Source organism: Brachionichthys hirsutus, chromosome 7, assembly GCF_040956055.1.
Source record: "Brachionichthys hirsutus isolate HB-005 chromosome 7, CSIRO-AGI_Bhir_v1, whole genome shotgun sequence".
Classification (NCBI taxonomy): Eukaryota; Metazoa; Chordata; class Actinopteri; order Lophiiformes; family Brachionichthyidae; genus Brachionichthys; species Brachionichthys hirsutus.
The window spans coordinates 15,576,019-15,588,832 of NC_090903.1; the positions used below are offsets into that span (position 1 = coordinate 15,576,019).

Here is a 12,814-nt window from a genome sequence, read left to right on the forward strand (position 1 = left end):
GCGACATAACATCAATAGAGTCGTCGAAAAATTGCCGTCAGTGTTTTGTCAGGTGTCGTAAACCGCTCTGTGATGTCGTCACATTGACGTCAACGCAGAAAGATCCTTCGTGTCTGGTTTTTATTTTCTTGTGAAACCTTTTTGACGGTCGTTTGCCGGAATGTCGTGGCGCCTGCAGCGGGTCGTGTCCGCCATCTTGGAGGAGTTTGTGCTGACGGCGGGGCGTGAGATCTGCGAGCGACTCGGAGAAACACCCGAAGAAGAGACGGAGGTAAAGCCCCGGCTGTTCGCTGCGTGGTCGTTTCCGGTTTCACGGAACCGACCGCGAGTTAAAATCTGATGTTTTGGGTCATCGTTTGACTCTAACACAGTTTTATTACATACACAAAGAGACTGGAGTCATGAACCCAGACACGTCAGAGAGATCTCTGCCGCCGTAAAGGAAGGTCAACCAGTGACGTGATGACGTTGTTGTAAGGAGAACCAATCAGAATCAGTGCTGCAGGCGGAAACCAGCTGGATCATCTTCATCTTCAGCTCTCTGTCAGATCTCGGTCCGGTTCTTTTGGATCATCCGTTGGTGCGGAATTCACGTGGTTCGTGTGTTAATTCACCAAAGTAAAAAAATAAGATTTAAGTTATTCTGAAAGGGAAGATTTCTGATTCATGCTTTAGGTCTGTTGGGTCCTCGCTAGCTAGTTTAGTTATTAGTTAGGCCCGGTTCGTAGGTCAGTCCGACCCGGAGCCCGGTTCGTGGGTCAGTCCGACCCGGAGCCCGGTTCGTGGGTCAGTCCGACCCGGTTCTGATCCGGTTTAACGACCTAAAGCGTCTCACCTTCGTGTGTTTCAGCAGCAGCTGCCTTCCCTGCTGAGGAGACTCTGTGCGTCTCTCCTGCAGGAGCTGAGGAGGCTGCTGGAGGAGAACCAGGAGCGTGACGGTGAGAGCTACGTCGTGTTAGCATCACGCTAGTGTCATGGCGTCCATTTTCTCCTCCTCTAAATGACTTCCTCTCTGCAGATGGCGTCAGCAAACCTGAGCGGGACTCCGCCCCTCTCCCAGCTGAAAAAGACTCTCAGTCCGACCATCAATCAGATGAAAGCAGCCAATCGGATCGGACCCTTCGGCCGAGCCGCGGACAGAGCGCCCGCCTGCGGGTCCACGGGGGACAGCGGCCCGTCACCTGTCCCGCCGGTGGCGAGGAGCTGGCGGCGACGTGCTGCCTCCGGGAGCATCGACTGACCCGTCAAAAAACTGGCGCCCGGTTCAGGTGCGCGGCGTGTGGGAAGGAGTTCCCCAAACGCAGCTACCTGTCGGCCCACCGGCGGGTCCACCTGCAGGACAAGCCCTTTAAGTGTCCCGCGTGCCAGAAGGGCTTCACGGCGCGCCGCAGCGTCCGCGTCCATCAGCTGACCGTCCACAGAGGACAGAGGCCGTTCGCCTGCGGCGTGTGCAGGAAGGCGTTCGGCCAGCGGGGCGGCCTCGCCGCTCACCTGAGGACGCACACGGGGGAGCGGCCTCACGCCTGCGAGCTGTGCAGGAAGCGCTTCTCCAGCCGCGGCGGCCTGTCGGTTCACCGCCGCGTCCACACCGGAGAGAAGCGCTTCGGCTGCGACGCCTGCGGGAAGCGCTTCAGCGTGGCGGCCAACCTGCGGCGCCACGGCCTGATCCACTCCGGGCGCCGCCCCTTCCGCTGCGGCGTGTGCGGCCGCGGCTTCACGCAGGCTGCGCACCTGAAGGTGCACGGCGCCGTGCACAGCGGCGAGTGGGCCTTCATATGCGAAGCCTGCGGGAAGGGCTTCAGACAGCGGAGCGCGCTGCGGCTCCACGAGCAGCACCACGCCGGCGTCAAACCGCACGCCTGCGCCGACTGCGGCAAAAGCGTCTCCTCCGCCGCGGCGCTCAGACGCCACCGGCTGACCCACGGCGGGCGGGAAGCTCACGCCTGCCCCGAGTGCGGGAAGAACTTCAGCAACGCTCAGACCCTGAAGGATCACCTGCAGCGTCACGCCGGCGGCAAGGCGTTGGCCTGTGACGTGTGTGGGCGTGGCTACAGCTCGCCGAGCTACCTGAAGGTGCACCGCCGCAGCCACTCCGAGGGGAAGCCGTTCGGCTGCTCGCAGTGTCACAAGACGTTCTCCACGCCGGCCAGCAGGAGGCTCCACGGGCGCACGCACAGCGGGGAGAAGCCCTACGTGTGCGAGGTCTGCGGGAAGAACTTCAGCGTGTCGCAGAACCTGGTCCGGCACCACCGGGTCCACAGCGGGGAGAAACCCTTCGAGTGCGACGTCTGCGGGAAGAAGTTCAGCCAGAAGAGCAACCTGAAGACGCACGGGCGGGTCCACAAGGGGGCGCAGAAGGGCTTCAGCTGCCCCGCCTGCAGCCGGAGCTTCAGCTCCGCCCGGAGCCTCCGGCAGCATCGCTGTCCAACTGGGACCGCTGTCCAACTGGGACCGCTGTCCAACCGGGACCGCTGTCCAACCGGAGCCGCTGTCCAACCGGAGCCGCTGTCCAACCGTCCAATGAATAAAGTTCATTAAAAAAATGTTTTAAAGTTTGTTGCTTAAAATGAGGAATCTCCAGTTTATATATATTTAAATGATTTTATATTTCGATGATATACACACAACTACGTAACGTTACTATGAACAACCTGACCACAGACCGGGGACTAAAACATCCTCCTGGATCAGGACCTCCTCCTGGGTCAGGACCTTCTCCTTGTCCTCCCTCCACTGGCTCTGGTTGCCTCACTTTTTTGCAATTTATTTTCATAGATATTCTTTCTCTCTCTCTGATGTAATATCTATTTGTTTGTCTGTTTGTGTGGAGAAGGTTCTGGGTTCGGTTCCTTTCCGTGTAAAGTTTGTATGTTCTCTCCGGGTTCTCCCGGTTCCTCCGTAAACACGCAGCCCTGGTGAATTGATTACTCCGTATTGTCCGTATTGTATGAGCGTCGTCTGTCTCCGTGTCGCATCTGGGGTGTGTTCTAAGAACCGGAAGAGTTTGGCCTAGTCTTTTATCTTGGAATGGCAAACCGGAAGCTGTTCAAACGTCTCGGCGAGATGAGTCTGTCCGGGTGTCATCGCGCCGTGTCCGGGTTAAACCGTCACACCGTCGACCGTTCTCGGTCCTGATCAACAGATAATCAGAGTCGATCCGGTTCACGGTCCGGGTTCGATATGAATGAGACGGAGGGGCTCCGGTTCCGACGTCGGCGGAGACCGCAGGTCATCACCGACGAGCTGCAGCAGAACCGCGAAAGAGGCTCCAGGTACCGGGAACGCCGTTAGACGTGGCTTGTTTCGGGCCGATTGATTATTGATTAGCTAACAGGAAGTGTTTAGCTAGTATCACCCTGGTCATTTCTCTTCCTGATGACATGTTTAAATGTATTTATCAGAATGTAACATTTTTACATTCAGCACAAATTATGTTAAAAATATGTTTTCATTTAATTTGGGCATAAGTGGATTTATATGGGATGCAGCTAGCTTGATATGTTGTATGGAATGGGATGCTAACTAACTAGCTCGGTAAGCTATATGGAATGCTAGCTAGCCTTGTAGGATGTTTATGGGATGCTAGCTAGCCTTGTAGGATGTTTATGGGATGCTAACTAGCTTCATATGTTATATGGAATGGAATGCTAGCTAGCCTTGTAGGATGTTTATGGGATGCTAACTAGCTTCGTATGTTATATGGAATGGAATGCTAGCTAGCCTTGTAGGATGTTCATGGGATGCTAGCTAGCCTTGTAGGATGTTTATGGGATGCTAACTAGCTTCATATGTTATATGGAATGGAATGCTAGCTAGCCTTGTAGGATGTTCATGGGATGCTAGCTAGCCTTGTAGGATGTTTATGGGATGCTAACTAACCCAGTAGGGGCTCGAGAGGCTCCTGATTCTGAGACCAAGTGAAGAGGGCCGAGGATCCTACCCAGAGGAACTCCATCGCTCTTCAGGTTCAGGGGGAAGCTAATGGTCGCCTGTCTTTGTCTTCTGGCAGCACCTACAGCGGGAAGGTGTTCAAGGTGACCTTTGTCTCCCTGGGCTGCTTCCTGCTTCTCCCTCTCCTTGTTGTGGTCTTCGTCCTGGAGTCTCCCATCGACCCTGAGGCGTTCAGGTGAGACGCGTCGGGATGCGCCCCGAGGTGTCCTCGGAGCAGACGCTTTTTGACGGTCGTTGACCCGTCACTGACCTGAGGACTGATGATGTGACGTTTCCTTTGCGCCGCTCTTCTAATGTTCTGGTCCGTTGCCAGCCTGAAGGAGCCGCCGCTGATGAGGGGCTGCTGGGAGCCCAACCTGAAGCTCAGAGAGGCCCAGCGGCTGTTTGAGAACCAGATCAGTGGCCCGGAATCCATCGCCAACATCGGAGGTCAGACGCCCTCAGCTTCCTTCCAGCTTTAAGGTTAACTTAAGGTTTAGTTTCAAACGTGTTTTGAGTTTAAATTAAACAGGTAGGCTCTTTGATTTGCTGTCTGGTTTGTTAAACGTGAAATCATCAGATTTCAGAGGGACAAAGGTCAAAGGTCACCGTCCTCCGGTCATATTAGGTCTGGGTTAAAGTTTAAGACCGACTCAAAAGTCAGATGATGCTGGACGGTCATGAAGATGAAGAGGCGACGGATCTTCGTCTCTGTCTGCAGATGTTTTCTACTCTGGAACAGCTGATGGTCGGATCGCGAAGCTGATTGGTCGACGAGTTCACACCGTGGCGAGACTCGGGAAACCTCCGTGTGGTGAGGACAAATACTGGTTCGGGTTCGGGACTTGTTTACGATGATTTAATTTAACTAATGAACTTGAAGCCAAACTTTTCAGGGGTCCAACCGTGACCCCTCTGAGGAGTGGACTACCTGGGCCACACCCACGCTATGAACATCAGCCGATGAGCTCGATTAGTTTAGAATCAGTGAATTATTTGTTATAGAAACATTTAAAACTCGCTGTTCTTTGCTTTGTTTAAAAATAGAAACGTAGCAATAGGGGAAACTGTTTCATCATCAACAGCCTGCTTTTATTTTGAAACAGGAAGTCAGTGGGAGGGTGTGACGACACAGAGGATCGACCCTCATGAAATGTTTTATGACCTTCTAAAATATAATTTTATTGGACTGAACTTCCTGGTCAGCCTACAAGTAGAAATGAGTGTTTAAGCAGGGAGAGCCAAGTATAAAGCTAAGCTAACAGTTTAGCATGTATTATTGTTAGCAATCTGTTTGCAGGTTGTGATGTCGGTGTTAGACGCTGTTGAGGTGAAGAGAGGCGGGTCGGTACCGCCCGTTCTAAAGACGTTAGCATGCTAACAGTAGTGCGTCGGTTGGCTAAGAGGATGTAGCCATGAACGCCCTATAACTCTCAATGTTTATTTTTTAGCTTGTCGCTATATGTTCATGTCAATGTGAAATTAAAAGCTGAATTATAACATTTCTTCACATCATTCTATTTTCGTGTCATGTCGAGTCGCGTTGCGAATCATCCGCGGTTTGTTTGTGTAAATAAAGTTGCATTGAAGCCTCCTGCCGGGGCATGGCCCTATGACTCCTCTAGTTTATGGGTGTTTGGTCCTGCAGGCCCCACAGAGGACGAGCCCAGCTGTGGGAGGCCTCTGGGGATCAAGATCGGCCCCAACGGGACTCTGTTTGTGGCCGACGCTTACCTGGGCGTGTTCGAGGTCAACCCCACCACAGGTGAGTTCCTGTCCCTGCAGTCACGGAGCGTGTAGGTGCTTCTGTTAAAGCGAAGACGTGGAGATCTAGAATCTGATTGGATAAAGTCAAACATGTGACCATTACAGCCGGAGAGAAAACAGCTGCTGTCGGCTCTTCATCAGCTAAAGGCATTTAGAGATGATTTAGCAGCTCCCAGCCGCTCTAGTGATGATGTCACCGCTCTAATGATGTCACCACTCTAATGAAGATGTCACCCACTTCGGTTAATTCAAAACAAGGCCATTAAAACACCTTAAACCAGACAAAGTTATCCCAAACCTAACTTGGAATTTTCATGAAAACCAGTCTGCATATGAAAATGTCGTTTATCCCAGTCCAGTCCAGAGTCTGGAGACCAGTTTGGGCTCGGATCATGTTTCTATGTGAAGCAACCTGGACCCAAAGGGGGCGGGGCCTGTTGATGTTGATTTAACTTAAATTCTTGGGACCGTTTCGGTCGTGTTTTTTTAGAATTGTTATGAACAGAGTTTTGTTTCTCTGAATTCCTTCTGTGTTTTAATCATTTTCAGACGTCTGGTTTTTAGCTCTTTGACTGAGGACAAGAGGAATCTGTCAGTTTGATCTTTTTCATACAGGTGAGGCGACCAGGTTGGTGCCGGGTGGTCAGGTGGTTGCAGGCAGGAAGTTGTCCTTCATCAATGACCTGGCAGTGACTCGTGACGGGAAGAAGGTGTACTTCACCGACTCCAGCAGCAGGTGGCAGCGCAGAAACTACCTTCAACTGGTCATGGAGGCCACGGCCGATGGACGGTACGAGAACTCTGTGATTCAGCAGATTATATCAGAGGCTTTAGATTGATTGTGTGAACATATTTAATTAATATTTAAGGCCTCTATAGACCACCTTCTTCTTTCACGTTCCACACTTCCTCCTTTTGTGTTCCATTTCCTGTTTTGTGTTCTATTCTGCTTCCTGTCATCAGACTGTTGGAGTACGACACGGAGACCAGGGAGCTGACGGTCATGATGGAGAACCTTCGGTTCCCGAACGGGATCCACCTGCTGCCGGAGGAGGAGTCGGTGCTGGTGGCAGAAACCACCATGGCCCGCATCCGCAGGTAGCACACCGGACTCACCTGTGAGGTGACAGGAAGTGGGAACTGTAAAACGTTATTCTCTTCCAAAGACACTCGGCTCCAGAAACTGAGCTTCTCCGGGTGACCACCAGGTTTAATGAATTTAAAATGCTTCAACTTAAAGTTACAAGAAATTAACAAATGTAAGTAAACGTAAATCAAAATGGCTGCCATGAAAAGAAGCACATTTTTACTTCACGAAAAATATTGTGAAATAAAATAAAGCGAACAGTTTGAATCTAAAATAAGTAAAATTAGAACAATTACTAAATAATCTTTACAAGCATAAAACCGATAATCAGATCAATACATTTGTCGTGTCTGGTATTGATCTTCAGCAGCATAGATCATTAGTATTGATAACCGAACAGCTGAGTGGGTCGATCTGTGTAAATGATGGTTATGTAACCTACCAGCACCGTGATGGAGGATGTTGGGTCACTTTGTTGCCATGGAAACAAGCTGCTGGCTTCATTTCAGCTGCAGAAGTGTGTGTGTGGGGGGGGGGTTATTTCCATCCTCTCTGTTGTGATGAAGATGAACTGACTGTTAAAAACACACGTTTGATCTCCGAGTGTTTCATTGATCGCGCTAAAGAAAGCCTTTCTGATCGCTAACCAAACGACGAGCGTCTCTGCGTCTCTGCCAGAGTCCACGTCGCCGGTCTGAACAAAGGGGGGATGGACACCTTCATGGACAACCTGCCCGGGTTCCCAGACAACATCCGCCCCAGCTCCACCGGAGGGTACTGGGTGGCCATGTCCGCCGTCAGGCCGAATCCCGGCTTCTCCATGCTGGACTTCCTGTCCCAGAGACCCTGGATCAAGAAGCTCGTCTTCAAGGTAAAGTAGGCCGAGTGTCCAGGTCCAGGTCCAGGTCCAGGTTCAGGGTCCACATGCTAACGTGCTTATGGATGCTCTCTCCTCTGATTGGCTGCTCTGTCCAGAGGTAATCACCTCCTCACCCCTCACCTGTGTTCCTTCACCCCCCCCCCCCCCCCAGCTCTTCAGTCAGGACGTCCTGATGAAGTTCGTCCCGCGGTACAGCCTGGTGGCGGAGCTCCACGATGGCGGCGTCTGCACCCGGAGCTTCCACGACCCCGACGGCCTGGTGGTGGCGTACGTCAGCGAGGCCCACGAGCACGATGGCAGCTTGTACCTGGGCTCCTTCCGCTCGCCGTACATCGCAAAACTCGACCTGAGCAAGGTGTGAGAGAATGGGTCGCGTGACGAACGGACGTTTGAGACGACTCGCCGTTCATCAGACAGATGGCGGCCCGTGTAATTTTCAACATCCGGATGACGAACCCCATGACCTCATCAACAGGGCGGCTGTGATGACACTCACCTGGTCAGGTAGCAGAATGCAGGACCTTATCGGTCCTGATTTAAGTGTGTGTTGGGTCTGAGCCATTGATTGAGGACTGCTAATGCTAATGAATGAAGCTAATGCTATCTTCACAATCGACTGATCTGTCTCCAAACTGTCGCTGAACAGAAGATGCTCATTATAGAAGTTTGATATTTTATTATTTTAGATGTAAATTCTTTGCTCTAATTCCAGAAGCGCTTCGTCCATTTGTTTGATCTTTTTGTTGACTCCTGTTATTCAACCCATTTCAGCTGTTTAAACATTTATTAATGTTCTTCTTTCTTGGTTTTGTCTTTGGCTATTCATATATGTTTATATATTTCAGAGTCAAAAGAAAAAAAAAAAAATTAATGCTGAAACAAAAGGTTGGCAGGAAAGCTACATGCTAGCCAGCTGAAGCTAACTACTTAACGGCCTGAATGGTTAGCTTGCGCGTGACTGTGTTAGCATGCTAGCTTACTCATTGGCTGGCTACTGAGGTTATGCAGGAAGCTATCTTGGTATTTGCTGTTTATATTCAAACATTTAAATACATCTATTATTAGAATTACGCTAGCATTGCTACCGCTACTCGCCATTTTTTACTTTCAAATGCTGCAGATTCTGAGCCCAAAACCACATTTCAAATGTACTAAATGAATAAATAATCTAAGACAAATGAACACAAACATGTCTGTAGAAACGCAACATTTAATAAAAAAAGGAAAAACAAAAGATCACAGAACAGCTGTTTCTTTAGTACCTGCTTCCGGTGCTCGTACTCAGCTAGGCTAATCCATGCTATACCTGCAGCAGCCATCGCGTGGTACAGAACAGATTCATGTACACTCGGGTGACTTCTACACTAAAAGCATTTATGGTTCTATATTTCTGATGATGTAGTAAATCTGAAAACTGAATTACTGGATCACATAGATGAGCCAATCAGAACACAGTTAAAGTATAAAGTGTAAACACTTGAAGCAGAAAAAAAAGAGTTTGACAAAAAATAAATATCAAATGTCATATATATATTTAAATAGCATAGAATATGATGTGGATGTGATAGAAAAAAAAAGGCAAGACATGAATTCTCCTGATTAGCATGATGGGAACTATTAAACCAGACTGGAAACAAACTGAATCCCATCATGGAAATCCTGCGATCCAAATGGCTTAAAAAGTCCTACGAATCCTGTCATCCAAATGGCTTAAAAAGTCCTACGAAACTTCCGAACCACCCGACGAACAGCTAACCCTTTGAGGACATGTCCAACAAGACAAGATTGTCTTCAGATTGGACGTGTTTGTCCGGCTCTTTGGCCCTGCTCATCCCAAACGTTCCCAGGGATCGATGCGTAACTCTCCAGTTACCAGTGGTGGTTCTTGGAGAGGTAAGCGATGAGTGCCACGGCCACGCCCACATAGATACCTGTCCCAATGGTAATGGACAGCACGGCCAGGAAGAGGGCCCGCCTCGAACTGCAGCTGGCCAGGTGGAAGTCTCCTTTAGACACTGCTTTACTGGTCTGAGAGGGGGAGACAGGTAACAAAGACAGGGGCGCTAGTTAGCTTCTAGTAGCACAAATTACATCTAGAGACGCTAAGCTAACAGCTCTGTGATGCATTCATGCAGAAAGGGATTGATGACAGTCAGACACTAATGATTGTTGATTGAATGAAGCAGCATAGCAATTATTAGCATCCCTTAAACCTGGTTTGATCGGACGGTGATTTAAAACGGTCCCACATATTCGTTAGCTGGATCGTCAGCATGGCGCCGTTTGTACGATAAAATAGACAAACAGTGACAGGAACCCTCTGAGACTGTTTCAGAGACGCAGCAGAAGAAGAGACTCGATTATCAAGCAGAGGAGGAATACGTCAGTCACGCCATTATTTAATCAGGTTGTAATAAAGCCCATGTGAGTTCCAGAGCTCCTGCTGCAGCTCCTGCTGCAGCTCCTGCTGCAGCTCCTGCTGCAGCTCCTGCTGCTTCTCCTGCTGCAGCTCCTGATGCTGCTCCTGCTGCTTCTCCTGCTGCAGCTCCTGATGCTGCTCCTGCTCCTGCTGCAGCTCCATGGAGGACTCGATAAACCCGACTCAGTAATGGGGTCATTCTTCATGAAAGGCTGGCAGAGACCAGCGGTCTCTCCTAATCCTGCTCCAACACGAGGCAGCGAAACGGGAACGTGCTGGCAGGAAAGAGGTACATATAGTAGCAGTTTTATATTATCTAGCCGTATAGGGAGTTTGTAAGATATATAATTAACGATGAACTGAACAGCAGTCCTCCAACACCTCGCTGCTCCTGACTGAACAGCTGTTAGCTCAAATTAGCCGGTTATAGGATAGCTAGTTAGCTGAATAAAGCTTCTGACAAGTTATAAACTCCCTAAAGGTAGTCAGTATAAAGACCTAACGGGACAGGTCCAGTGGATCGCTACATGAAGTGTCAGTACTGTAAGTATCAGTACTGTTAGTATCAGTACTGTAAGTATCAGTACTGTAAGTACCAGTACTGTTAGTATCAGTACTGTAAACTTGTAAAGCGTCTTTATAGGTGCTGCGGTTCATCAGCTGAAACACTCAACCTGACTTTGTGACCTTTGACCTCCAGTGGACGGGAAGGGGAGAACCTTTCCTTTAAAGTGACTCGCCTCCTCTTTGGTTCAAACTCTTCCTCCTTTCCACCCTCCTCCTCCTCCTCCTAACGCTGTAGCTTTCTTTTCACTGATAGAGTTCAGTGTGGGAATCGTTGCCATTGGTAACCAGCTGTAGGTGTGGAGTTGCCATGGAAACCACATCCACAACACATTTGTGCGACCATCCATCGCCACGCTGCTGCTCGGGAACCTTTGAGCCTGATGCTCCTCCTCATGAAACAGCTAACGCTGAAGCTAAAGCTAACCGACCAGATGATGTCATCTCCATGGTAACGGATCTCCATGATAAAATATTTTATTTTAGTAAATGAAAGTATTTCTGCAGTATGTAATTTCCACGCTGAAGAAACTCCTCAATAAATATCTGTGCCTCTCCAGGTGTGTCGGGGGGTGTGGCCTCACCTCCTGCGACAGGTAGAATGCAGCAATGCCCAGCGGCCAGAAGCAGCAGAGCATCGAGAAGACGCTGAGGCCCAGGTGATCTCTGGGAGGCATCAGCAGGAAGGTATCCTCACTCTCTGATTCGCTGGAGTAATCGCTCTGAGGACACGCCCACAAAAAAACAAGGTGAGCGGGTGAATTTCTGGAAGAGTTTCTCTTATTGTGAAAATGTCCAGCTGAAAACGCGTAGCGGTACTACTTCATGTACTAGTATGCGCTGGAAGCAGGTTAGTACTGCAGTAATCCGTCTCTGGGGGATTACAGCGACAGACGATTAAAGATGAACACAAAATCACAGCTTTTGCAGCTAATGGTCTCTAAAGCGATTAGCTGTTAGCTGGCCAAATGTGTCGCGCAGCAAGCGACGGCTAGCTAAGCTCCTTCAGCCCTGACAGGGGGGGGGGGGGGGGGGGATATCTGGGTTAGGTTAGAGGGATTAAAAATACTCCCCCTCGGAAAGAGAGTAAAAAACAATCTGGCCGTCAGGAGGAGGAAACGTTTCAGTCGACTAGTGGATGTGTGAGGAACTGCAGCTAGCACAGGCGTGCGTCCACCAGCAGGGGGCGCTAAGCTTGTTTCCATGGCGGCTTTACAGACCCTGATCGCCATCATATCACCTCCAGCTCCTGGAAGTCATCGTCGTCGAGGTCGTACGACAGCGTGCGAATCTTCGCCTCCTCGCCACCGAAGTCCAGAAACGTCCCGTCGGCAAACAGCAGCGCCTCCTTTGGGGAGGGGCTAGCGGCGTCGCCGCCCAGCCCCTCGATGAAGGTGGTCTCACAGCAGTCCCCGCCCCCGGCCTCCCCCCACGCACGCAGGGCGCTCTGTGGGCACAGGAGGAGGTGGGGGTCCGACACCGCCTGGTGGGGGAGGAGAGCGCTGGGGTTGAGGAGCTGAGGAGGACCTCCTCCTCCTCCTCCTCCACCACTCCTCCTTTCCTGCTGAGGGGGGGCATTCACCATCACATGACCCTGATACTGAGGAGCCGAGTACACCAATAGCAGCCGCTCCAGAGGCTCCGCCCCTAACCTGCGGGTATTGATGAGGCCATTTTGTCTGCAGGCACCTCCTCCTCCTCCTTCTCTGCTGGGTGAGGCTCTTAACAATTTAAAGGAGGTTTCGGCCTCGTCTCCTCCCTCCATCGCTCCTGATGGTTGCTCCTCTGCTCTCAGAGGTCAGAGGTCAGACATGGCCGCTGAATTCACCTGAGTCACGGAAACAGAAGCTCACCGTGACTGCCCTTCACCTGCTGAGCCAATCAGACGCCGAGGTGAACATTCAGCCACGCCTCTGCTCCGTGTCCCCGCCCACCTCATTAGCATCAGGGCGTTCTCCTCTGCAGGGCTCGGCTGCTGGAGCTCAGATCACGGATGAGTCACGCATGACCTGGGAGGAAACATCCATATTCAAACGGTTCCTTCTGGAGGGAAACAACCGACGATGATGATGATGGTGATGATGATGATGGTGATGGTGAATCATCGTTCCGGGGAGGAAGATCCCGGTGGTGAATCAATGCTCATTCAAACCTTTAAATGTCTTCA

General features: G+C 50.6%; 3 protein-coding genes across 3 annotated transcripts; 2 read left to right on the plus strand and 1 right to left on the minus strand.

Moving 5' to 3' along the window:
* Positions 1 to 160: 160 nt before the first annotated feature.
* On the plus strand, positions 161 to 2,538 carry LOC137895494 (oocyte zinc finger protein XlCOF6-like). The gene is made up of 3 exons (XM_068740969.1): positions 161 to 271; positions 851 to 938; positions 1,019 to 2,538. Exons 1-3 carry the CDS (start codon positions 161 to 163, stop codon positions 2,536 to 2,538), a joined length of 1,719 nt encoding a protein of 572 aa, XP_068597070.1.
* Positions 2,539 to 3,065: 527 nt separating this feature from the next.
* On the plus strand, positions 3,066 to 8,885 carry apmap (adipocyte plasma membrane associated protein). Its single transcript, XM_068741770.1, has 9 exons — positions 3,066 to 3,272; positions 4,010 to 4,126; positions 4,265 to 4,380; positions 4,652 to 4,744; positions 5,579 to 5,695; positions 6,313 to 6,487; positions 6,661 to 6,795; positions 7,463 to 7,655; positions 7,816 to 8,885. Exons 1-9 carry the CDS (start codon positions 3,181 to 3,183, stop codon positions 8,023 to 8,025), a joined length of 1,248 nt encoding a protein of 415 aa, XP_068597871.1. The 5' UTR covers positions 3,066 to 3,180; the 3' UTR covers positions 8,026 to 8,885.
* A 648-nt stretch (positions 8,886 to 9,533) lies between these two features.
* LOC137896170 (synapse differentiation-inducing gene protein 1) lies at positions 9,534 to 12,461 on the minus strand. The gene is made up of 3 exons (XM_068741702.1): positions 11,888 to 12,461; positions 11,232 to 11,369; positions 9,534 to 9,692 (listed from the first exon to the last, which is right to left on the minus strand). Exons 1-3 carry the CDS (start codon positions 12,410 to 12,412, stop codon positions 9,534 to 9,536), a joined length of 822 nt encoding a protein of 273 aa, XP_068597803.1. The 5' UTR covers positions 12,413 to 12,461.
* Positions 12,462 to 12,814: the final 353 nt, after the last annotated feature.